Source organism: Nicotiana tabacum, chromosome 22 (assembly GCF_000715075.1).
Source record: "Nicotiana tabacum cultivar K326 chromosome 22, ASM71507v2, whole genome shotgun sequence".
Lineage (NCBI taxonomy): Eukaryota > Viridiplantae > Streptophyta > Magnoliopsida > Solanales > Solanaceae > Nicotiana > Nicotiana tabacum.
Window position 1 is genome coordinate 28,545,455 of NC_134101.1, and position 26,545 is coordinate 28,571,999.

General features: G+C 36.1%; 2 protein-coding genes and 1 pseudogene across 6 annotated transcripts; all 3 read left to right on the forward strand.

The window, feature by feature from the left end:
* Window positions 1-307: 307 nt before the first annotated feature.
* Window positions 308-9,915, forward strand: LOC107770585 (putative 1-phosphatidylinositol-3-phosphate 5-kinase FAB1D). 5 transcript variants are annotated; one of them, XM_016589906.2, is made up of 13 exons: window positions 308-552; window positions 1,915-2,037; window positions 2,231-2,264; window positions 2,405-2,974; window positions 3,498-3,642; window positions 3,735-4,079; window positions 4,458-5,276; window positions 5,576-5,913; window positions 6,157-6,283; window positions 6,466-6,621; window positions 7,032-8,630; window positions 8,721-8,984; window positions 9,180-9,915. In XM_016589906.2, exons 2-13 carry the CDS (start codon window positions 1,986-1,988, stop codon window positions 9,588-9,590), a joined length of 4,860 nt encoding a protein of 1,619 aa, XP_016445392.1. In that variant the 5' UTR covers window positions 308-552; window positions 1,915-1,985; the 3' UTR covers window positions 9,591-9,915. The 5 variants fall into 5 exon arrangements, with proteins under 5 accessions (XP_016445392.1, XP_075101194.1, XP_075101191.1 ...); XM_075245090.1 differs by lacking the exon at window positions 308-552 and adding an exon at window positions 677-1,841; XM_075245091.1 differs by lacking the exon at window positions 308-552 and adding an exon at window positions 677-1,841 and having other exon boundaries at window positions 1,937-2,037.
* A 3,058-nt stretch (window positions 9,916-12,973) lies between these two features.
* Window positions 12,974-17,492, forward strand: LOC107770589 (GDSL esterase/lipase At1g29670-like). The gene is made up of 4 exons (XM_016589912.2): window positions 12,974-13,422; window positions 15,392-15,625; window positions 16,262-16,514; window positions 17,154-17,492. Exons 1-4 carry the CDS (start codon window positions 13,012-13,014, stop codon window positions 17,369-17,371), a joined length of 1,116 nt encoding a protein of 371 aa, XP_016445398.1. The 5' UTR covers window positions 12,974-13,011; the 3' UTR covers window positions 17,372-17,492.
* A 2,079-nt stretch (window positions 17,493-19,571) lies between these two features.
* Window positions 19,572-25,637, forward strand: LOC107770587 (mitogen-activated protein kinase kinase kinase 20-like; annotated as a pseudogene).
* Window positions 25,638-26,545: the final 908 nt, after the last annotated feature.

Below are 26,545 nucleotides of genomic sequence, written 5' to 3' on the forward strand. Positions count from 1 at the left end.
ATGCCAATAATTTGCAAAATCTCCAACAACCAATCAAATCCAAATGTATATCCATATGTACCAAGTTAAAAACCAATGTGAACAAGTAAATATCTTTTCCACTATTTTAAAAAAATACAGTTGTATATACAATGTATTATGTATGCAGTATGTATATACATTTTGTCTCTTCATTTTCGAAATCAAATTTTTTCAAATTTCGGGTACAGTAATTTCTGACTTTTTCTTTTAATTATATTGTGTCTATATCCAAACTGAATTTTTCTTGGCCTTATATATATATAATAGTATTGCAATTCAAGAAAGCATGAAATTTAGCAGCAAACCACTTAGTGGGACCTACTTACGGGCAAAAAGTCTACTTCTTTCTCCAACTTATTTCGTTCTTCTGTCTCCAATTCAACTCAATTCTCTCTCTTCCTCTGTTTTTACTCTCTCCTAAATTCAAGATTTCCAGTGTTTAGGTGGGTTTGAAGTGTTTTTGAGGATTTGATATGCTCTGGATTTGATTTGGAGGTCATCATATACAGTGTCAATTGGGTTGCTTTAACTGTAAGTCATAAAAAAGGAATCTTTGTCACTTCATTTCTTATGCTATCTGCTTTGGTTTTTTTTCTTTTTCTTTCTAGGGAAAATAAATCTTTGTAACTTCATTTCTACTGATATTTATTTTCGCTGATTGTTTGTTACCCCAAAAAGGAAAGTTCATTTGTGAAATCAAAACTTGAAAGTATACTGTTAAAATCTTAAATTGAGTGATTTCCTGGAAAGATTTAATGTTTGTAACTTAATTATTAGTGGTATCTGTGTTGCTGATTGTTCTTGAAGTCAAACAATGGCTAATTTCTTTGAGAAGTCATGATCTTGTAGTCTTCTTACCCTCTTTAAATTGAGTCATTTCTTGGAAAAATTTGCTGCCTTGTTTTCCCTTTTTTTTTTCCGCGGTTTGTTTGGGATTGAGACATGTAGTAGTTGATATTGTTGTTGCATCATAAGTTGTTGACTTGTTCAGCAATTTATTTCTGTTGTTGATGACTAGACCTGTCTTTCACTATTTTGGTAGCTATAGCTAAAGGGCTGATTCTCTTAATCAGTGACTTAAGATGGGGAAGTATCACTTTCTGAGTTGAATAGCTTAAGCTGTTCAGAAAATTTTGAGGAGAAGTAATCTTCTCTTGAAGATCCAAAATTTTAACAATTTTGTTAATTTGACAATGAAAATTGAAAAGTTGGATACTATGTAAACTGCTCCCTGATCTTTTAGGACAATTTCGAATACTGATTCTGATGCTTCAAGGTTTCTAGTAACTATATATGAAAAAACTAATTACCTTGATAGATGATTGAGAAGAGCCACACGTTGATGCTTATCGATTTAGTTAGTTTGGAATCTTTTATCTGGAAGATGAGTTGTTCAGTCGCTATATTTTTATTAAGTATGTTTGATCTGAGTGTTAGATAGGACGAGGGACCTTTGGGAAACTCATCCTTGATTGTAGAATGGGTTGATAGGATGACTTACCCTTTTTTCCTTTATCCCAAATATGCAACTAATCAATCTAAGTGGATATGACGGGCGTGCTCGTCTTGGACTTGGCCGTGCCTTTTGGGTCAGCCAAGCTCATGCGACGCTGACGTCAATGAGGAATGTCTTTAGCGGAGGGTCTATCGGAAACAACCTCTCTGCCCTCCCAGGGTAGGGTTAAGGTCTACGTACACACTACTCTCCCCAGACCCCGCTTGTGAAAATTTACTGGGTTTGTTGTTGTTGTTGTTAGTCAATCTAAGGGGATGCTTCAATTTATATCTACAAGATGAAAGCCTCACGGGTTAAGAAAAAAGTATATTTCTTTATGCTTATCAAAAGAAATATGGTCTTTTTCATTTGAAAGAAATATAACTGCAAATCTGCAGGTTGAAATATTCCTGGGATCAGATGTAATACGTGTTACTGCTCTTGTGCTCTGACAAGATCGAGTTGAAGCATGAAGAAACTAGAAAACGAGAATTCTGTGCAATTTGATGGTGGAAGTTCTGGTACGTTATCCCAATTTTGTGGCAAAATGTAAGATAATACAACTTGTTTGATAAGTCCGGCTGCTTCATTGTGTAGCAGTAACAGCTCTTTCTTTACAGTATGCTCTCCTTTCTTTATCTCATAATTTGGACCGTCATTTTCATTTTCTTCATCATTGCCTCATGTTGGTCCCTTATTTCTCCTACCATTCAGGTGGCTTTTCAGGTGATGCAAGCTCAGATGGGAGGTTAGTTGTAATTTAGTTATGTTAATATCTATTTTGGTTGAGCTTAAGATACCTGTCTTTTTTTTCTTGGGAAATGAAGAATTTTCTGACTCATGTTGTTGTGGACCTTGTGGTTTTAATTTTGGTTTTGATCTTTTCAGGGTTTATATTGATGAATGTAGCACAGACAGCAGTCAAGAGGAGTGCTGTTCCACCATGCGCACAAGAAGGGATGCAGAACTCATGAATGGTAGTTGTGAGGAAACCAAAAGTAGAAAAATTGAAGGGGATGATGATGACGAATCTGGAATCCCTTCTAGTTATGAACTGGATCAGTTCTGGGAGCCCCCAGAACCAGAATGTTGTGATGATGATATGGAAGGCAGCGTGGCTAATTACGATGATGATGAATGCGACAATGACTTGAACTGGGGCAAGCCAACTTCTTTAATAAACCTTGGAGAAGAAGGTTTGTGGAGCTACAAATTTAAAGAGGAAAAGCAGAAGGCATTGGAAGAAGTGATGAACGGGAAGCTTAAGTCCCTTGTTAATGACCTTCTTAAGTCTTTTGGTGTCAACTCATCAGCGTGTGACAATTGGGTTGATATAGTCACCTCCTTGTCTTGGGAGGCTGCTTCATTTGTGAAGCCTGATTCTGCTGAAGGAAAGGCTATGGATCCTAATAGATATGTGAAGATAAAATGCATAAGAACTGGTTCTCCCAGCCAAAGGTATTACGGAACAACTATGTGTCTCACCTCTAATGATTTTTCCTAATTTCCTTTCTTCGTTCAGTTTAGCTATTGGATTGTCAAAGTGGCGGGCTATGTGTTTCCTGGAGTTTGATATTTGTTCTCTATTTATGAAGTTGGGGGCAGCAGTTGCCTCTGAATATTATTGATCCTACTCATTATTTGGTTTCCTCTGCCATGCCTTCTCTAATGTCTATGATTGAATATCTGTTTAAATTTAGTTATTCATATCCCAAATATGACCTTTTTGGGCTGTCCTAAAGTGGAGTACCATCTTCTTAAATTTCTGAATGTTGTATCATTTCATAGGTTATATGGGACCATTTTTATTCTTTTAAAATCGCCAAGTTTCTCAGAAAGTAACATTACCTCTAATTTTGAACTTACCTTTTAAATACTATACAATTTGCATTCTACTCATTATCTGTATGTTTGTTATCTAAGACTAAATTTAAGACGAAAGGGGGACCCAGACTTACGTTGTAACTTGTCATGTTTATAGTCAATTTATCAGAGGCCTGGTCTTCAAAAAGCATGCTGCTCATAAGCATATGCCAACTAAGTTTGAAAAAGCTAGGTTGCTGTTGATTGAGGGTGCGGTAGGTCTCTCTTCAAGTGAGTTGTCATCATTTCATGCAATGAAAGAGGTAAACAAGAAACTCCCTTGTTGTGTGAGATAAAAAAAAGAGAATTTATTCTAGTCTTTGATCATGTGTTCTTTATCAATTAATAATGACAGGAGAAAGACAATGTGGTGAAGTCTATCATTGAAATCCTAGAGAGGTACCAGCCAAATGTGATATTAGTCGAGGAAACTGTTTCTCGTGACATACAAGAGTCTATCCTTAAGAAAGGATGGACACTAGTCTTTGATATGAAAAAGCATCGCCTGGAGAGAGTTGCTATTTGCACTGTTTCACCAACATTATCTTCTGAAATCCTGTCTGGCCACAAGCTCAGACAGTGTGATTCCTTTCATTTTCAAAGGTTTGTAGAGGAACATGACACTTCTGCCGATGGTGGAAAAAGGCCTAGCAAAACACTGATGTTTATTGAGGGCTGTCCTACTCATCTGGGATGCACGGTGAGTCACGTTCTCTATTTTGTTTTAGTGACACAGAATATCATAATAGGGATTATTGATGGTTGGGACATGAGTTCCATTGTTGTTTCATTGCTCAAGAGATAACAAAAATATGAGAAGAGTTAGTTTTGCATCCCTTTGGCCCGGGCATTTACATCGATCTGGGTTTTTGTCTTTTGTGACTGCAACTGTATTAAATGGATGAAATACCATAGTATTATCTTGATATTCACTGATTCATATCTTTGCCTTCCGAACTTGTGTCATCTTTCTTTGTGGTAAGTTATAGAGGATTGATACCTGGTGATTCTTTCTTTCCCTTGTCTACTATGTCTTGAACAGTTACGTCTATACCTCTGACCGTGACCTTTTGGGCAGATTTTGTTAATGGGAGCTAACAGTGATGAACTGAAGAAGATTAAATGTGTGGTACGCCTGTCAGTGATCATGGCATATAATTTAATCCTCGAGACTTCTTTCCTTCTTGATCAAAAAGCAATGTTCTCGACTATTCCTCTTAGCCAGGAGGTGAATTCAATAGTTACTGATGAAACCCCATCTGTTAGTGCTGAACAAGAAATTCTTTCTACCGTTACTGAGGCGAATTCTTCCTGTTCAATTGATGTCCCAATATCCAATGGCTTCCATCAAGAAGTAAGTCATAACGTAGAAGCACAAGGCAATCCTCTGTCATTTGAGCCATATGACCCAGTTGTTCTTTCTAGTTTGTCGTCTCTCTCAGCCTCTCTGAATAAGGTTATGGGGGACAAGTTTCCTCTCTTCTCCACCTCTGGTCAATCCATGCCCTCATGTTTCAGTGATAATGGAGCCAACAAAGATGATCAGGAACAAGCTGATATTCAAGCTCCTTACGCCACTGAGGTGGTTAATCAAAGTGATACCGATCAGAAAGCTAATAGCTCTGATGAAGAGATGGCATCTGAAAAACAGCAGTTGCAGACTCCAATAATGAGCCAGGGAGAGTCTTCGGTATCTGGTAAAGAGCGTGAAGACCAAGGGCATTGGGGGAATGGTGTTACATCATCAGCAGATACTGATAGTATTTTGGTTCTGATATCAAGCCGGAATGCTTCAAGAGGGACTATGTGTGCCCATAGTCATTTTTCTCGCATAAAGTTCTATCAAAATTTTGATATTCCCCTTGGAAAATTTTTGCAGCATAATTTGCTAAGTCAGGTGCATAGAACTCAACACTCTCCACTTGAACCCCTTCTTGTTCTGTCGCTGTAGTTTTCAATTTGACCTAACAAATTTTCTTTAGAAAGATTGGCGGTCATTTTGCTGAGTACATAATCAAAAGTTGCTTAATGATTTGTTTGAAATAAAATCATGGTGTTATGCCTTTCTGAGACAATGTCATTGGTTATTCGGACCAATTTTTTCAGATTGAGCATGGAGTTCTTCATTATCAATTGATACTTTTCTAGACTGCAGCATTTGTTTTAAATTGTTAACGGAAAATCTCTGTTGTACAGAAACTCCCATGTACGAACTGTGATGGATCCCCCGAAGATCACATTTTCTATTATGCACATTACAATAAGCTACTTGCAATTCAAGTTCGTTCTCTTCCAACGGACAAGGGGCTTCCAGGTGAAAGTGAAGGGAAGATTTGGATGTGGAGTCGTTGTGGTAGATGCAAGTTTCAAACTGGTAGCTCAAAATCAACGAAAAGAGTTTTAGTATCCACTGGTTCGCGTGGTTTTTCATTTGGAAAATTCTTGGAGCTCAGCTTCTCAAATACCTCTTTGTTTAATAGACTGTCGTCTGGCTGTGGTCATTCTTTGCACAGGGATTTCCTCTACTTCTTTGGGTATGGTCACTTTTGGCTTTAATTATTCTTGAAGTGTCTATTATTTTCATACATGCGGATCTAACAGCAATTCCTACTGATAGCTTTTTTGCTATCTCTATGAAAAATTCCATTTGACATTACTCAAGATTTAAGTCGAATCGTGTGCGATGAGTGGCTATATAGGGATTTTGTTTTTGGTGCTTTTGTCATATTTTATATTTTCAGTTTGAAGATATTCATGCCACTTTTCTGCATGTGCAGATTAGGGCGTATGGTTGCTATGTTTAAGTACTCAACCATTACTACCTATTCCGTGTCTCTTCCTCCAGAGAAGCTGGAGTTTAGCAGTTCTGTCAATGGAGAGTTTCTTAAGAAGGAACTTGAAGATGTATGTTTTCTATGAGTCTTACTGCTTTTTACACAATACAACAACATACCCAGTGTAGTCCCACAAGTGGGGTCTGGCTGCTTTTTACACAATAAGACTTTTAAATACTTGGCTGAATATGGAAGTTATATGACCTATTGCAAGTTTCTATTGACTTCAGATTTTCTTTCTTCCTCAACTAGGTGTACAAGAAAGGGACCACGATGTTTCTTGATGTAGAAAAAGCTTTGAAGGCAATAGAGCCTCGTTTTGTTGGAACGGTTCTAAATCTTCAGGGATCAATGAGGAAATTTTCTGAAATTGAGAAAATGTTGAAGGAAGAGAGAACTCAATTTGAGGTTAGCACCTTTATGCTGCCATTTTCATGATACTTGTTCCTATAGCAATTTTATTTGATCAACGTTGATGTGATAGAATGTCATTCTGAGTCTAAGTTCCCCTTCCAATTTTTCATGTTAGATGATACGTTTGTTCCACGGTATAACTTGGTACATACAGCCTTAAGACCTATGTGAGCAAATGATATTGATAACCTTGGCTAGAATAATGTTAACAGATGTCAAATACATACAAGTACATACAATAAGAGTTGTCCGCTTTCTAATTTTCTGGTTGATGAGAACCAGCATTCAGGTTTTTGTCAATAATTTTCAAGTAATGAACTCATCTACAGTTCATTTGACCAGATATTTATTAAAGCATATCTAAATCTTATTTTGCTTCTACTGATCTATGGATTTAATGTCAGATTGATATTCAAAATGCTGCTTTGGATGGGAATCAGGACGTCGTCGTATTTAAACTTCTAACGTTGAATAGAATACGGCTGGAGCTTTTGCTCGAGTCCTGTGTGTGGGATCGCCGTCTTCATTCATTGCTATCATCTGATTGTACAGCAGCTGACCCCAAATCTGTTGACCAGAAGGTTGATACACTGCCAAGTATCAATACTATCAACGACTGGGAGCAACAAGAGAAAGGCAGTGTTAAAGGAGACAGTAACGGCGCGAAGATATATCCGGAAAGAGATGACAGAGCATTGGAAGATGTTGCTGATCTGAAAAGCAAGCTAGTTGAAAGCTCTTGTGCAGAGAATAACAATTGGACCGAAACTACTGGAGGAAGTTGCGGTGATGTTTTGGATGCTGACCATCATCGGAAGTCGAATGTTGAATCATCTGCAGAAGCAAATGGTCTTCCCATTAAAGAAATCTGTGTTGATACGCATGATTATAGACAAGATGAACCATCAACTTTATCTGCTTTCTGTGATGGTGCTGAGTCGACAACTGCAGCTAAAGTAAATGGGAGTGAAGTATCCCTTCAGGATGTGACAGTGAACTCTGATCTCTCTGATCACTGCCTTTTTGGTAATGAAAGTAACTTACAGCTCAATCTTCCTTCATCCATTCAATTGGAGACGGACAAACGAATCATCGTTGATGCTGATGCTGGAGGTGCCCATGATTTTAACCATTCCCAGAGTAGATCCCTGTCCTCAATATTTTCCAACACAGAGAATGATGAAGGGTGGTGGACTCCATTCTCTGAAATTTGGCGCCAATACCTGGAGGATCTCCAGAGAGGTCACCTGCCGAAATTAGGTTCTATCACAAACCATGATGTAGAATCTACCACTTATAAACTTATTACACATGAGGGTGCAAAGCTGCACATTCCCCTTGGAAGTGATAAGTTCATTGTGTCTGATTATGAAGATGAATTTTCCAGCATAATTGCTTGTGCTTTGGCCTTGCTGAAGGATTTGCCCATTGAAAGTGAAGATCTTGGAGGCGATGGCAGAAAAGATAGAGGAACTGATGCTAAGGCGTATGAGAGTTCACAAGGCGTAATGCGGATATTCTCTGTAGCTTCTCCACATTTGTCTTCAACTGGTTCATTGGATTTAACACGGTTTCACTCTTCAAACATTTCAGAGGAAACACGCACAGCAAGTTTAGATGGGGGATTAGATTTGTTAAATTCATCGGTTTCTTTCACGGTTCACCCGGAAGTCTCCATGGGTTTGGGTAAATTAACTGGAAAGTACAAATACTCAGTCCTCTGTCTCTATGCCAGCCAATTTCGTCGTTTACGAGATCGATGGTGCACTTCAGAAGTTGATTATATTGCTTCCTTAAGTAGGTGTAGGAGCTGGGATGCAAAAGGTGGGAAAAGTAAATCTTTGTTTGCCAAAACAGTTGACGATCGGTTTATCATCAAGGAAATTAAAAGAGCAGAATTTGACTCATTCTTGAAGTTTGCTACTCAATATTTTGAGTACATGGATCAGTGCCATGAGAAGAGGAATCAAACCTGCCTTGCAAAAATTCTTGGCATTTATCAGGTTAATTAATCGGTTGTAGTCACTTCACTTATCCGACTGTTAGCACAGTAGACACTTCCTTCTTTGACACTCTCTATTTATGTTTTGCAGGTCAATGTAAGGCCAAGAGGTGGCAAAGAGACAAGGCATGATCTCATGGTGATGGAGAACCTTTCATTTAATAGAAGTACTACTCGGCAATATGATCTGAAAGGCGCTTTGCATGCTCGATTTAGTTCAGCTGGAAATGGTGCAGGAGACGTTCTTCTGGACCAAAACTTTGTTAACGACATGAATGTTTCTCCTTTATATGTTGGTACGAGATCAAAGAGGGATTTACAACGCGCTGTATGGAATGACTGTACTTTCCTCAGGGTAAGTTGGAGGCCAAACTGCTAACCTAATAATATCCACAAAACTTAAAAAGCATCCAAAGAAAAGTCACTTCTGCTTCTTATAATCATGCAATCTCCGAAGTTAATCGATTAGCATCTAAACTCCTCTAATAATCATGCAACCCCTGAAGTTAATAGATTACCCTCTAAACAGCTACTGTTTTCTGATTTGCAGTCAATCAATGTGATGGACTACTCTCTACTTGTGGGAGTGGATAGTCAACGCTGTGAACTTGTTTGTGGCATCATCGACTATCTCAGGCAATATACATGGGACAAGCAGCTTGAGAATTGGGTCAAATCTTCGCTCGTTGTTCCCAAGAATCAGCTTCCTACTATCGTCTCGCCAAAAGAGTACTATAAGAGATTTAGGAAGTTCATCGACACACATTTCTTAAGTGTTCCAGACCATTGGTGCTCCCAAAAATCTTCAAATCCTTGCAAACCTTATGGCACAATAAGTGGTATTGCTTCACCACAGGCGGAGTCTGATGGTGATTCTGATCAACCTAAGTTGACTGGTGAAGGCGAATATGAAGATGCTAATTCTACTGCCCAAGAGAAACAAAATGGTTTTACCACCTGACTTCTCTTCCCTTTTAAGTGGTTCCAATCATTAATTTCTGTACATAGTTGTTTGTCGCCTGAGCCCCTAGATATATATCCCCCTCTTATTTCTGCGATTATTTTTAGCAAATTCATGAGGATGGTTTTATTCTTTAGGTTCATTTCTAGCTTGCAGTATATACCAAAGTTTTTGTCATGTCTATGACTCATCATATAAAGCCCTTTAGTAGCTCGAGTATTATTAGCGATCAAAGGGAAAAAAGATAGCAGCTGAAGCTGCTTATGGTTATATTTTTTGGCTGTAAGACAATATTCCTATTAATCCATTGTTGAGTTCATGGTTTTGAGTTTTCTTTTTGGTGTATGTGACTGTCATATGTGGATCAGCAAACATGGTGGATCAGCAAACATCAAACAACCAATAACGAGACAATCAACAGAAAAATGGAATAAATGAAGCAAAAAAAAGAGGATAAAAGGAATCAATGGCTAGAGAGAATATACCTATTTTGTTACTGCTAGCTCTCATTAGAATTGATGATGCCAGTGTCATCTTTGTAAGAGTAATTCAGTGTTCTCTTGGGGTGCTATTGCTCAACTGGACTTACCCTCGAGGGTGTCGTCGAATAGTTTGGACCTCTCTACCTTTTACTAGAGGTCTCGGGTTTTGACTCTGGAAATGGAAAACCTTTTGGCAGAGCAGGCATATCCGGCGAGAACTTGAATTAGTTGAGCTTGGGACAACGAATTGTTAAAAAGAAAATGTAACCAATCTTTCAGATAAGATTAACTGTTATGTTTGGTCTAAAGATTTGTTTTGAAGTTGTTTTAGTCTACAAACACATTTACAAAGTGAAAAGAAGGAAGTCATATTTTCAATTTTCACGAGTCTCCCATTATTTTAGAGTCATTTCCAAGAACTCCGTGAATGGATGATATTCAAAAATCATTTTGTGAAGAGTTTTACAAATCCCTTTTTTTTTTTATACAAAACGTGTTTGTGTGTATATGTGTTATCAAATAGCAACTTATTGCAAATCCGTTGGCTTTAAATTTCGAATTGGTCTCTAATCATAATATGTAATGATTTTTGTAGTAAACTATTACTCCACTGTCATTTTCATTGTCTTGTATCTTCTCTTAAAAATGGCTCTACTTCTTATATCTGCAATAAATGTGGAACCTTTTCTTGGTAAATTTATATATGATACATTAATGTCCTACCCAGTCCCAAGGGACCCAAAAATCAGAATATTAATATTACTCTGATATATTTGAAAATTAACCCAAATAACCATCCACCTAATTTCTTAAATTAAAAATAGCCGGTCGATGCATAACATATTAACATAGGGATAATTTATGTATGACATATGTATAATTATTATATAATCAACGTGTAATCTATATATATCGGTTAGAAAAAATAATTATTGAATCTAACCGGCTATTTGTGTAACAATCCCACAATATTCTTAGTCGTTATCGGAAGGTGGCTAGTAAAAATAAGGGATTTTTCCCTATAGGTACAAAAACATGACAATATTTACTCGCTTTAACTAGGTTTTTGTGTTTTTAAAAAGTAGCTAGATTTGTTTTTATAAAATATATATAAATTCGGTCAAAATATACAACTTACATATAATTAGTTTTGATTTAGTATTTTTAATACAAAAAATTAAAAGAACTTGGCTTAATACGAAAAAATTATATCTTTAATACGAATTTGTAATTTGAAATATTTTATCAGTGCCACTTGTTTGAGATTGAGACAAAATAATTATGATAGTAATACCACTTTAAGAGAACTACTAAAAAGTATAATTTAGCTCACTCATACCGTATGTTATTTTTATACAAACAAATACTATATACGTATAAAATGTTATGTCTTATTTTTTATTTTAAATTGTCAAAAAATTGTATTAGTTGTTACGAGTTGACGTTTTACCTTAGCGCCTTTTTAATAGTTTGAGGAGATGGCGATGGACGTTTTCAATACTCCTACATTTCATAAACCCCATCATATTTCCAATGTCTCAATTTTGTTACAATAAATGCTATTGAACTATTATTATACTTCCTTTTTTTTTCCAAGAGAGGTGCAAGTTGACATATATAGGTCAATTGCGTACCACAAAATTTATTATTGTCATTCTGTCACTAATATTCCCAATACATTATAGACAAAAGTTTATTTTATCCAAGAGGTTTTCTCATTAAAATTTACTGAAAAAAATATTAAACAACATTTTGAGCAGCCAATCAAGCTCTAGTATTTCAATAGACCCATGATAACAAGCAATTGCTCAACTGTTTATCCACCGTTCTAGAATAAGTCAATACTTTTTCTTTTTCTTTTTTAAAATAAAAAAATAAAAAAAAAAGATTATTGAGGAGGACGAGAAACCCATCCTAACTATATCAACCCAAAGAAACCATTGAATTTGGACGCGAGGTAGAATTTCAACTTTATGAAATTTGGATTATAAAATGATGATTTTCAGTATTAATAATTGAGTTTTAAATTTAATATTTGTACATATTTAATAATTATTTTTAATTTAAATATACTATTTAAACAAAAACTATTAGATTCGATCGAACCCGTACCGGACTTCTAACTCTGTCCCTGACTCTTAGCATTGCCAACGCCAATTTCCTTTTTCTTTTACAACAGAATTGTCGAAGTAGAAAATTTGACAATAATTGGAAAATAATTTTTTTTTAAGGTGGTGAATCGCCCTTATCATTCTATGCGTTTCTTCAGCATGCTGAATTTCCCCTTTGCCGACTGCTTAGCTGCAATTCTTTATTTACCTGTACCTTAATCTTGCTTAAATATGGGCTGCAATGCTATTTATCTATTTACTAAAGAGGAAAACAAAGAATTTTTTTGGCAAAACAAGACTGATTAGCTTGCTGCCATAACACAATTGACTGAAAAAACTTATACATTTTCAAAAATATAATACCTATCTTAAAATAATTTAGTGTTTTCTCTGTCTTTTTCTATGAATAACTTGTAACACGAGAGTCATCCTACGCTTCTTACACGTTTTTAATAATATTTTAGTATATGATAGTAGTGACTGTTTATAGCCTGTTTGGCCAAACTTTTAAAATCAGCTTACTTTTAGAAGTGTTTTTCTCAAAAGTATTTTCGGTGAAAAACAGTTTATGTTTGACTAATTAATTTGAAAAGGACTCTTGAGTAGCAATTAGTGTTTGACCAAGCTTTTAAAAAGTGTTTTAAATATATTTTTCTCAAAAGTACTAATTTTCTTGTTACTCCTATTTCTTACTCCTCTTTTCATCAATTATTTTTTTTTTCCTTTGTTGACATTCAACAGCATTAAATAGCTAGTATATAACAAGACAAGGTACTCTACCGAAGACAACAACCCCAATTATACTTAGCAGAAAAAGAAATTACCAACATGGCTCTAAAGACAAAATCTCCATTTCTTCTTCTTATCTTAAGCTTCTCTTTGTTTTCTCTTCTTTCTACATGCAGCTGTGAGTGCAAATTTACAGCAAATGAGTGTACTAAAGTTCAAGGGATGTTTGTATTTGGAAGCTCTTTAGTTGACAATGGGAATAACAATTTTCTTTTAAACTCATTGGCTAAGGCAAATTACTTGCCTTATGGTATAGATTTTCCTTTATTAGGGCCTTCTGGAAGATTCACAAATGGCAAAAATGTAATTGACATTATTGGAGAACATCTAAAGCTTCCTGTTTATATTCCAAATTTCAATGATCCTGAAACTAAAGGAAGTAAGATTGTTAATGGTGTCAACTTTGCATCTGGAGGTTCTGGCATTCTTGATAATACTGGTGCAGTTGCTGTAAGTAGTTAAATTTTTCTTTTAATTTCTTGTTGCTTGTTTTCAAGAAATAATTAATTAGAGAAAGATAATTATCACCCTCACACGATTTGCCGGTAACGGTTGACTGAGTTGGTTATGTGAGTGATTTCTCGCATGGGAGAGTTAGGATTCATTCGGCTCACCGGTAGCCTCCTCAGTCAGAGCTCGTAGTACCGGACTTGCCTAGTACGATTTATATCTTTTATGTGATTTGCGAGTTATTACACAGTGAACACAAAGGATAGGGCCGTGGATTTCCCGAGAATTTTTCAAAACAGAAAAAAATCTTTAGACGATTCGAGATTATGACATATGGTAGAGCCAAGCAGGTTTCAACTAATAGTTAACACGCCTTTACCTTATTAATTGCATCTGTATTAATGATTCATCAAAATAATACTAACTCCGGTCTCAAATATGAATTGTTTTTGCAAATTCTTTCCAAAATATTTGATGGTTTAGAGACACAAAGTTTGTTTTTCCTTCAAATTTACCCTTAGTGATCCAATAATTAGTGGAATATTAATTAAATAAAATATTTAAGAGTGAGATGACGGGTAGTTAAACAAGTAATTCTTATGATTAGAGATTATTAAAAGTCTTTTTAAAGGGTTGTACGAATATTTTAAAAGACAGATAATATAATTAATAGGAGACAGTATATTAAGAGAAAAACAACATTTGATACGTAAAAAATAACATACCAAACAAAAGAGGCGGACACACACTATAAGGAGAGGGTTCATCGGCACCCGAAAACTTCGACAAAAGCTCCAGTATACTTGCAAATGTCTTCAAGAAATAGTCAAATATTAGTATAAGCCCCGTACCAATCTTTATGATCAATGATAAATTCACGTCGAATATCATGATGTTCCGCTACCGTGGTATTCTTGGGTCCACCTCTGCCAAACATACTATGCCCTAAACCTACATCCATCAATAATAATCTCATTTTGTTTTTCATATTCACTAGTGCGTTGACAAAAAGCAAGCAACTTGTTAAGAGTAAGGTTTGACTTTCTCTTTTGTTTCTATTAGCAGATAGGGTTTGGAACCAACATAGCAACTGAAAATGACACAATTAAAAGAATTTTCATGAAAAGTTAGAGCATAAATGTGATTATATTAAAAAAAAAAACAAAAAGGGGGGGGGGGGGGGTTATAACCTCTGCATTTGAAACTTTCATCTACTATATATGGTCCCTTAATCTGATACTATGCCCTTTACCCTCTTTCTCCATTTCAATTAGTAATATCCTAATATATTACCAAAATCCTGACCTCTCACAGTCACATTTTTCTTAAATGTTACCAAATTCTTCGGCTACTATAATTGGGCAAGAATGTGATTGTGAGAGGTTTGCCGTTAAAATAGCACGGGCTAGCCAGTTTTCGGACTGATAATTGAAAAATAGCCAGCGTTTGCAAAGTCATTAAAAAATAGTCACTATTTTGCTGCAACACGGAAAGTTCCAATATAATATACTAGAGATTGAAAAATCTGTATATGATCTTCCCGTATATTATGTTGGAAGTCCAGTATATTATGCTGGAACTTCGGTATATTATGCTGGAAGTACGGTATATTATACTGGAACTCCAGTATATTATGCTGGAATATTTTCTGAATTTCAAACAGTGTTTTCGTTCAGATTTATCTTTACATGAAAAATGGCTAAATTTCGATTACTTTTGAAACTGTGGCTATTTTTCAATTACCAATTTTAAATCTGATTCTTTTTTAATTTCACCCAGGTTTGCCTCGCCGAAAATGAATATTCCCTTTTGGCTTCAATGAGTTTCAGTGATTAAAAAGTTATTTTGAAATTATTTTAAAGGTTGTAATAAAAGAATAATCTGACTCTTTAAATGATAGAACTAATAGTATCATGTAAAATGAGATGAAACGAATACTAATATTTTTCTTCTAAAATTAATTTTTCAGGGGGAGGTGATTAGTTTAAATCAGCAAATCAGGAACTTTGAGAATGTGACATTGCCAGAGTTGGAGCAGCAGCTAGGTTGCAAAAGCAGTGAATCACTGAAGCATTACTTGTTTGTTGTGGGAAGTGGAGGAAATGACTACTCCCTCAACTACTTCCTGGGATTATCAAATAGCAATGTCAGTCTTCAAGATTTCACTGCAAATTTGACCATTACACTCTCTCACCAACTCAAGGTATGCATTTAAAGTATGCTTTCATATTTTTGTCATTTTTATCTCTTTCATGTTCAATGCTTGTTTGATTACCCCTGGGTAGCTTTTTTTAAAATGATTATTTCTCACCCGATATTCGGTATCAGCATTAGGGTTTCGACTAATCTGGACTAAAATATGGTGGATCTTGAATTAAAATTATTGTGACTATAGTAAATGAATAAGTAAAAAAGAGTAATCTGGTGCACAAAGCATTCCGTATTTACACAGGGTTCGGAAAAGGGCCGCACCGTTAAAGATGTGATGTACACAACTTACTCTAATGGAAACATTAGTAGTTGCTTGTACGATTCGAACCCACGACCTATAGCAGAAGCAGATCTAGAATTTGAACTCTATGGGTTTAATTTTTAAGTTTTCAAGCATTGAATCCATTATATTTTTTTAAAGTTATGGGTTCATTTCTACTATTTTTGCAATTTTAATAAAATTTTACATATAAATTTTTACTCTGCGTAGAAAGTTATGGGTTCAAATGAACATATTCTTATCACACTACATACGCCCCTAACCTATAGGTCACACGAAAATAATTTTAACGTGCTCCAAGATTCCCGTTCATGACATTATAAGTATTATTTTCATATTTTTTTGCAGAGGTTGTATAATATGGGAGCTAGGAGATTTGTGCTCATGGCATTATATCCCAATGGGTGCAGCCCAATGGCTAGGGCTAGAAATCCCATGACCACTGGCTGCATAGAAAGTCTGAATAGAGCTGCACTTCTCTTCAATGCTAACTTGAGGAGTTTGGTTGATTCCATAAGGCTTCAAATGTCTGGTTCTAAACTTGTCTTTGTCAATGCTTACAAGGTCATTATGGATATCTTACAAAATCCTACTCCTAAAGGTCAGCATTAATTTTCACTCCCTTTCTCTCTTTGTTTTCTAGATTACAATTTTTAAGCTTGAAAATGCCCGTGAGCATAGAACCTATGTTGCTCGTACTCTTCAAAAATGTTGTTGGTTGTGTGTCGGATCCTCCAACCTTAGTGTATTTTTGAAGAATCCGACACGGATGCGACAGTACTTTTGGAGAATTCGAGTAACAAAGCATAGAATACCACACACACAAAAAAAAAAAAAAAAAAAAGGTTTAGATTTTTTTATGATACAGGTAGTTAATAATTTAACTTTTTTTGCATTTATACAAATAGTAGAGTCACAATATTACCATTAAATATTCTACAAAATGAAAGACTTGTAAAGATTTGTAAGACATTTTCACCCCCACTTCCTATGAAGTACATTTCAAATATAAGTCAGAGAGGTAGGTACAAGTCAAATTGTGACATAAAATGGCAATAAGATAAGAATATTAAGTGATTTCTTTTAATTTGTTCAAACTTTACTGGACATAGCTACCCAACACCTGTATTAGTTGAAGGTAGCAGGTACAACGTGAATTTAGTTAAAATACGTGCAAATTGACTTGGACACCACAATTATAAAAAAAAAAACATTATTTTTGTTTAATTTTTATACGTAGGTTTTGGTGATACCAAGAACCCTTGTTGTGAAGTGGGTGGAACTGGAACTTTATGCAAAATGGGAGGAAATGTTTGTTCAAAGAGGAATGCATATGTTTATTTTGATGGCTTGCATCCAACTGAAGCAGTAAACATTGTGCTTGCTAATAAGGCTTTTGCTTCCAATCTCAAAGCTGAAGTCTATCCTACAAATGTTAAACTGTTGTCTCAAGTTTAATTAAGACATTGCCCTTTGTCATGTCTAATTTATTTTCTTTGGTGGAATTTACATGGGTAGATAGGTATTATGCTTGTACTATCTCAATTGCTTTAATATGTGATATGAAGAAATTGGTGTTTATCTTAGTTTAAGAAGTCTATTCATATTTTAATTATTACCAGGAAAAAAATCAGAGAGGAATTGAAATTACTAGACGTCTAGACAGACCTTTGAACTTTGAGTTAAGAATATTTACCTCTAGTAACTAATGTGTAAAAATAGGATTTGGAAAAAAACTATTAGGACCAAAAGTAATTCAAATGTGCAATGAATAAAGGGACTTTTTTCTATATATACAAGATTTTAAACTTATATACCCGGTTTTGTCTAAGTTTTCATTTTTACAGAAAGTAACAAAAGTTTTTTTACAAAAAACATATAAATCCGGTCAAAATCTACAATTTATCTACAACATAAATACACATTTTTTGTACAGAATCCGGTCAAAAACTACAATTTATATATAATTTATATACAACTTATATACAATTATGTAAGTTGTAGATATTTTGTATACCGTTTCTACATTCGAAATACAAAATATATACAATTTGTTCAAATCTTCTTTTTTGAGTTTCAATCTGAAATTTCAACCAAAACCGCCTCGAATCTTCACCAAATTATCTCAAATTTGAGATATAAACTCCAACGGATATTCCCAATCATTTGCAACAACACCCAATCCAAACAAAAAATTTCATAAAATTTCCTTTTCGAATCCAAAGTTTTGAAACTTTTTAATGGCTGTCAATGGAGTTTTTAATAGATTAACATAGTTTCTAATTCAATCTACTCGCTTTTAATTGATACTATTTTGTTTATTGATTCCAAAAAGCTAAAAGAATGATAACTAAAATGATTCTCTTCATCAGAGCTAATTTCTTTCTTATTTAATTTATTCCTCGTTTTCATAGGATCTGAAGCAAGAACTTTGCTAGGTACTAATCTTCTCTTTTTTTTCACTTAACATTAGTATCATTTCTTCAGTTAATCCACATGAAGATATTAATATAACTATATAAGAATACTGATAGAGAGTGAGCGAGAGAGAGAGAGAGAGACAGAAAGAGAGATCGAAGAGAGAGAGAGAGAGAGAGAGAGAGAGAGAGAGAGAGAGAGAGAGAGAGAGAGAGAGAGAGAGAGAGCGAAGAGGGAATTCCCTATTCAATTCCTAATATAATGAGATACTCATTAATACTAATTTGTATATAATTGGTAAATTGTATATCAACTTGTAATTAAGTTAAAATATAAACAGTGAGGGTAAATATGTTTCTAATGTAGCACACATATGTAAAAATATCATGAATAAAAAGTGTCAAGTTCGGAGGTCCCAATATATTATGCCCAATTGGAAAGAAGAAATTAAGTTTCCTAACAATATTAGTCTCAATTGAGGAAGCGTATTAACATTTTAATTGATTTTGTGCGCACACACGCAAAAAAAAGAAGAAGATGCATATCTTGAGGTAAAATAGAACACTAAATTGTATTTCATAATCTCAGTTTATATGAATTTTTTCGCTTTTCGAAATTCAAAACTATGTAAATTTTGACCAACATTTTGAAATATATTTTTTCATCATATTGATATGAGAAGAATTGCAACTTATATTATTTTGATATAGTTTTTGGATATCTAAATTTTAACTTTAAAATATTGAGTTAATCTAATCCAATTAATTAGCTTCGAAGATTAATCAAATTGAATCTCTAAAAATAAAAAAGTTCTCATAAACCGAAACGAAAAGAAAAATTCGAAGCAATAGGTAATTCACTGCTAAAAAATTATTATCTAAAAGAAATATCTGAAATAAATGTTAAGATATATTAGCAATTACTAAATAATTTTCTCAAATCTAATAAAGTATATGTTTTACACTTGCGCCTAAAGTTAACTGTTCAGAATAGTAAAAGAAATGTCGGAAATAACTAATTAAGTTTCCTAATAATATTAGTTTCCCTTTTTTCACAAGGAAAACAAATAATGTACTCCAGATTTGAATAGGAGAGGAGACGGAATGGAATTAAAACGCGGAATAGGGTAAACAAAATAGGAAACAAAGTTTTTAAGTAACCAAAATACTTACAAGAAGTGCGTACACTAGGCAGCAGATTCTCTGAGAGAAATTGCAGCAACACAACCTAGTTGGTTCTAATGGCGGAAGAAGTAGAAGTACTAGAAGTTATGTGGAAGAGAGGGCGAACGTTGGGGAAAGGAGGATTTGGTTTTGTTTCCTTAGCTTCCACTGATAATACTGATAACAATGGTACTGTTGATCACCGTCGAATTCCATCACTGATTGCGGTAAAGTCTTGCATGTTGAGTCGATCTCACAGTCACTTCAAGATGAAAGGGAATTCCTTCGGATGTTTGAAAAATCTCCTTATGTTATTCCATGTTTTGGTGTTAAAGTCACGTTAGAAGACGGTGTACTCCTCTACAACTTATTGTTAGAAAAAATACGCCTCCGGTGGAAGTTTGGCTGATCGCTTGAATTGTTATGGGAAAGGAATGCCGGAGATTGAAGTTAAAAAACACACCAAAGACGTCGTTTTAGGGCCCAGTCGCATTCACGGCGCGGGTCCCTATTTTGATATTCTCACCTCACTACAATATTGTTCACTCGCTATTTTTCTCACAGACTATTTTCTTATACTTTGTCTGTGAAACCTCACTCTTTCTTTCTCTCTTTGTTAGTGTGCAAAAATGAGAGCTGAAGCTCTCCTTTTATAGCGGAAGAAGCTCTCATTTTATAGCGGAAGTCTTACTCTCTAAACCTACTATATTTGACAATTTGCACACACTTTTCCTTCTTTTTCTTCAATGTTGACAATTCAACAAAGTTGGCTACCAAACCAAAGAAATTCAACAAAGTTGGCTACCAAACCAAAGAAATTCTCAGCCAAATATTTTTCTTAGGAACATGCCTATTACTTTGGCTTTTGAATGAGATAGACCCCATCAATCTCCCCCTCCAGTCTCATTCATCTAGAAGAGGTAGCACTGTCTTCTAGTTTGAGTGCATGCTGACAAGTTCTTTGCATAGCTCGAACTTATCTCTTGGTACCACCTTGGTCGACATATCAGCAGGATTTTCACTCGTGTGATCTTTTTTACCTGTAAAGATTCGTTCTCCACCTGCTCACGAATCCAATGATATCTCACATCTATATGCTTTGTTCTTGCATGGTACATGGAGTTCTTGCTCAAGTCTATTGCACTTTGATTGTCACAATAGACGACATACTCCTTTTGATGCAATTCCAGCTCTTGAAGAAATCGCTTGAGCCATACTATCTCCTTGCCAGCTTTTGTAGCTGCAATGTACTGTGCTTCAGTTGTTGAAAGTGCAACACTTCTGCAATTTAGATTGCCATGATATAGCTCCCCCTGAAAAAGTAAATAGATACTCAGTAGTGAATTTTCTATTATCAGTATCACCGGCCATATCCGCATCCATGTATCCCTCCAAGATTGGATCAGATCCTCCAAAACACAAGCAATCTCCTACAGTACCTCTTAGGTACCTAAGTATCCACATGACTGCTTCCCAATGTTCCTTTCCAGGATTTCAAGGAATCTGCTAACAACACCAACTGCATGAGCAATATCAGGTCTGGTGCATACCATTGCATACATCAAGCTTCCGACCGCTGAAGAATAGGGAACTCTAGCTATATATGTTCCCTTTCCCCTCCACTATTGTAGGAGACATCTTCTTGCTCAACTTTAGATGACTATCAAGAGGTGTGCTGGCTGGCTTAGCATTCTTCATGTTGAAGCGTTCCAGTACACGCTCAATGTACTTCTCTTGAGACAGCCACAACTTTCTGCTTATTCGCTCTCGAACTATCTTCATACCTAGAATTTGTTGTGCTGGGCCCATGTCCTTCATATCAAATGACTTGGACAAATCTCCCTTCAACTTTGCGATCAACCCCTTGTCTTTTCCTACAATTAACATGTCATCTACATACAACAATAATATAATAAAGTTATTCTCAGAAAATCTTTTAAAGTATACATATGGATCAGAATAGGTCTTTATGTACGTTTGACTTTTCATGAATGAGTCAAACTTCATGTACCGCTGCCTTGGTGCCTGCTTCAATCCGTAAAGACTCTTATTCAATTTGCACACCATGTGTTTCTTTCCAGCTACTTTAAATCCTTCTAGCTACTCCATATAAATCTCCTCTTCCAAATCTCCATGAAGAAATGCAATTTTCATATCCAACTGCTCCACTTCAAGATCTAGGCTAGCTGCTAAGCTCAAAATTGTTCGAATAGAAGTCATTTTGACAACATGTGAGAAAATTTCGTCAAAATCAATACCTTTTTTTTTCTTTCTGTTCGAAGCCTTTAACCACCAATCGAGCTTTGTATCTGACCAACTTGCCATTTCCATCTTTCTTGAGTTTAAAGACACACTTATATTTGAGTGATCTTTTACCCTTTGGAAGTTCAACCAACTTGTACGTGTCATATTTCTGTAGAGATTCCATCTCTTCTTGCATGAATTTCATCCACTGGTTTTTTTTTGTATAGGACAACACCTCTTTAAGACTTTCTGGCTCCCCCTCATTACTGATGAGGACATACTCTGTGGCAGGGTACCTGCATGACTCTACCATTGGCCTTTCTGATCTCCTCAAAGGATGAGGTTGTTCTTCTCCCTGAGTGGGGTGCTCCACTTGCTCGACATCATCATCAAGTTGCTCCCCCTGCTCAATAACATTACCAGGTTGCTCCCCTTGCTCGGCAACCTTGTCGGTCCAACTTTTTGCACTTGTGGGATTGTTAGAAGTAGAAGCAATAGTAACAAGGTTAGGAATTATACCATTATTGGCCTTCTCTGGCATATCATCAGCAGTTCCAACTTCACTTTCTCGGAAGACTACATCTCTGCTTCTGATGACCTTCTTCTTTACAGGATCCCACAATCTGTATCTCAACTCTTCATCTCCATATTTGATGAATATGCAAGGTACAGATTTATCATCCAGCTTTGTTCTCTGCTCCTTTGGTACATGTGCAAAAGCTCTGCAACCGAACACCTTCAGATGCGAGAAGGACACCTCCTTGTTGGTCCAAACTCTCTCTGGGATGTCAAATGCCAACGAAACTGATGGACTCCTATTGATCAGGTAATAGGTTGTCTGAACTACCTCACCCCAGAATGACTTAGGCAGTTTAGCCCTTCTGGGCATGCTTCTCACCTTCTCCACAATGGTGCGGTTCATCCTTTCGGCTACGCTATTGTGTTGTGGGGGTTCCAGGAACTGTCTTTTCATGTCTGATCCCATGGCTCGAATAATACTCTTCGAATTCCCTTGAAGTGTACTCACCTCCATTGTCACTTCGGAGACGCTTTAGCTTTTGGCATGTCTCCCTTTCCACCATAGCACGAAACTTCTGAAAAATTTGAAACACCTGATCTTTGGTTTTAAAAATATAAACCCATAATTTTTGTGAAGCATCATCAATAAAAGTAATAAAATATTTGTTACTGCCCATCGATTTAATTTTGTTGGACCACAAACATCAGAATATACCAAATCAAGTATATTCAATTTTCTTTCAAACGATGTCTGAAAAGAGATTCTATGCTGCTTACCAAATAAACAGTAGTCACAAGGTTTTACTATTGTTCCTTTGGAATAAGAAATGAGTGATTTTCTGGCAAGAATATGCAATCCCTTCTCGCTCGTATGACTCATTCTTTTGTGTCACAAATCTGCATAAATCTTATCTTGTGTCGCGTTCAATTCACTTTGGCATATTTTTGCATTTGTCCTGTACAACGTGTCACGAGCAACCCTCTTTTCAATCACCAATGATCCCTTGGTGAGTTTCCACTTTTGATTTGCAAAATAGTTCTCGTATCCATCTCGGTCTAAAGCAATTCCCGAGATCAAGTTCATCCACAAATTAGGTACATGTCGCACGTCCTTTAGAATCAATGTGCATCCGACATTTGTCTTGATACAAATGTCACCAATCCCTGCAATCTTTGAGTAACTTGTGTTACCCATTCTCACAGTGCCGAAATCACATGCTACATATCCACAAAAAAGATCTCTTACCGGTGTGGCATGGTAAGATGTTGCCGTATCAACCACCCATTCTAACTCTGGACCTGATAAGTGCATGCATTCCTCTTCATCGTTTATGAAGAGGACAATATTATCATTGTTTTGCACCATGGCGACTGTGTTGTCGTCATTCTTCTGGCCACTAGTTTCACTTTTGCCCTTCCTTGGATTTGGGCAATCTCTTTTGAAGTGACCTGGTTGATCCATATTGTAGCAATTTCTAGCTTTTGATTTGGATCGGTTCTTAGACTTCCTACGAGCTCCATTGAATAGAGTATGTTCTTGATTTTCAGGCTTCTTTTTGATCTTCTCATTGAATAGAAGAGCCGATGTGACATCTTTCAACTCAATGGTAGTCTTACCGTGCAAGATGGTTATTGCCAGATTATCGTACGAAGATGGCAACGAGTTCAATAGCAAGATGGCTTTATCTTCCTCCTCGATTTTCACTCCTAGATTGGCGAGTTGTGTGATTAGTCCGTTAAACACATTTCAATGTGACAAAAAATCCATACCTTCACCCATATGTAGGGTGTATAGTTGCTTCTTCACGTATAATTTATTTGTCAGCATTTTGGACATGTATAGGCTTTCCAACCTCGTACAGATTCCACGTGCGGTGTCTTCATCAATGATGTTATTTACCACATCATCTGATAAGTGCAACCAGATTGCACTAGCAGCCCTTTCATCCAAGTCAGCCTAATCCTCAGCTTTCATGGTATCAGGTTTTTTGGCATCAACATCTAGTACCTTGTGTAATCCTTGTTCGATGAGTAGATCTCTCATCCTTCTTTGCCATGTTGAGAAACCGTTATCTCCGTTGAATTTTGCTACCTCGTACTTTACTCCGGACATTTATTTTCCACCGAGTATAGTACTACCGACAGTGAATAGTACTTCTATCAACGAGCAGAATCTGTGCTCTGATACTAGTTATTGGGAATAAACCCCCTATAAAAATAATATTCACAGTAATAAAAGCGGAATAATAACGCAGCACCGAGATACGGTAATTAACAAGAATAAAAGAGTGACACTGATACCAATATTTTTATGTGAAAAACCCTTTTGAATAAGGAAAAAACCACAGTCCCGAGACGAGCAACTGATATCACTATAGCAAGGAATTTTATACTTTGTAGATCCGAGTAAAATACTCCAAAGATCACTACAACACTCAAAAGAAATAACCCCTTTTTGATATTCCCACCTCACTACAATATCGCTCACTCTCTATTTTTCTCACAAACTATTTTCTTATACCTTGTCTGTGAAATCTCACTCTTTCTTTCTCTCTTTGTTGGTGTGTAGAAATGAGAGCTGGAGCTCTCCTTTTATAGCCGAAGCCTCACTCTCTTAATCCTACTATATTTGACAATTTGCACAACACTTTTTCTTCTTTTTCTTCAATGTTGACAATTCAACAAAGTTGGCTACCAAACCAAAGAAATTCTCAGCCAAATATTTTCCTTAGGCACATGCCTATTACTTTGGCTTTTGAATGAGATGTACCCCATCAATCTCCCACTCCAGTCTCATTCTTCTAGAGGAGGTAACACTGTCTTCTAGTTTGAGTACATGCTGACAAGATCACTGATTTCGGGCCCGCTATGACTTTGGAACAGAGTTGGACACAAAAACAGGGATTGAGAGGAACTAAAAGGTACATGGCACCTGAATCCATGCTGAAGCAGGAGTACGGTCCTGAGGTTGACATCTAGGCTCTTGGTGGTACGGTGTACGAGTTGATAACTGGGAAACCCCTCTGGGATCATCCAATCCTGATTCTAAGACTGATGATGTGTTACGCCGGATTGGGTCTGAGGAACCAAATTTTGAGAATGCAAAACTGTGAGCAGAGGTAAAACAATTTGTGAGAAGTTGTCTAGTCAAGAATTCGGGCTCGCGTTGGACGGCCGACATGCTGTTGAATCATTCTTTTTTGAAATTAGCCGAAAATATTCAGCCCGCAACAAAGACGAGAAAGAAGCAAAGTGGTTACTTGTCCCTTTTGTGCACACCCCATCGAAAGACAACATTCAAGACATAGCCACACATTCGGTATTTGATTATAATAACATTGATGCAGAGATTGAAGAAACTAGAGACTGGAACTCGATGAACATTGCAGGTACCCGACAATATTAGATAGATTGATTATAGAACATTGGTTTGTAATATATGTAAATTCAGAACTACGTGCGGGCTTGATCCCCTCTTAAGGATTTGTTCGTGGGGGTACGTAGGCAGCCTGTGACCGAGATGATCTCAGGTGCAGCCCCTTTTAGTTAAAAAAATATTGTTTATGTTTATGGTTTACTAACACTCCTTACAAAGATAGGCGACTTGTTGTATGTTTTTTTGGCCATTGATGACTAGCATCAACTTTGTGATAGTAGCAAACCTGTTATTGTATGTGAAAGAAAGAAAAGTAGACAAAACAAAAGAAAGAAAAGTCAAAAAGAGATGAACTTATGATGTAAGCGCTTGCATCGGCATTCTTATGATGTATGCGCTTACATCGACATTCGTATGATGTAAGCGCTTACATCGGTATTCGTATGATGTAAGCGCTTATGTCGCCAGGGCATTCAAATGCCTATAAAAGGGGTATGCATTTTCATTTGCAGATCATCCCTCAACTTCTTCTTTCTCTCTTCAATTAATAAAGAGTTATTCTTTGTCTGGTCGTAGAGTAGGCAAAAATTGCCGAACCACGTAAATCTTCTCTTGTCTTGTCTTGTCTTGCACAATTTATTGCTTCTCTTTCAAATATTTTTTCCCTTTTATTAGCCTGACACGCTTCCCAACAACTGGTATCAGAGCACAGACAGTGTAATTCTGGTAGAAAAGTACGGTATTAGTGCAGGTACTATTCACAAGAATAGTGCGACACTATTGATCGTCGTTACTATTCATAGACACTATTCACATAAATGTTTTTGTGAAAAATGGCATCGGAAGAAGGGAAGGTTAATATTGACAAGTTCAATGGCAAAGATTTTGAATTCAGAAAAATGCAAGTAGAGG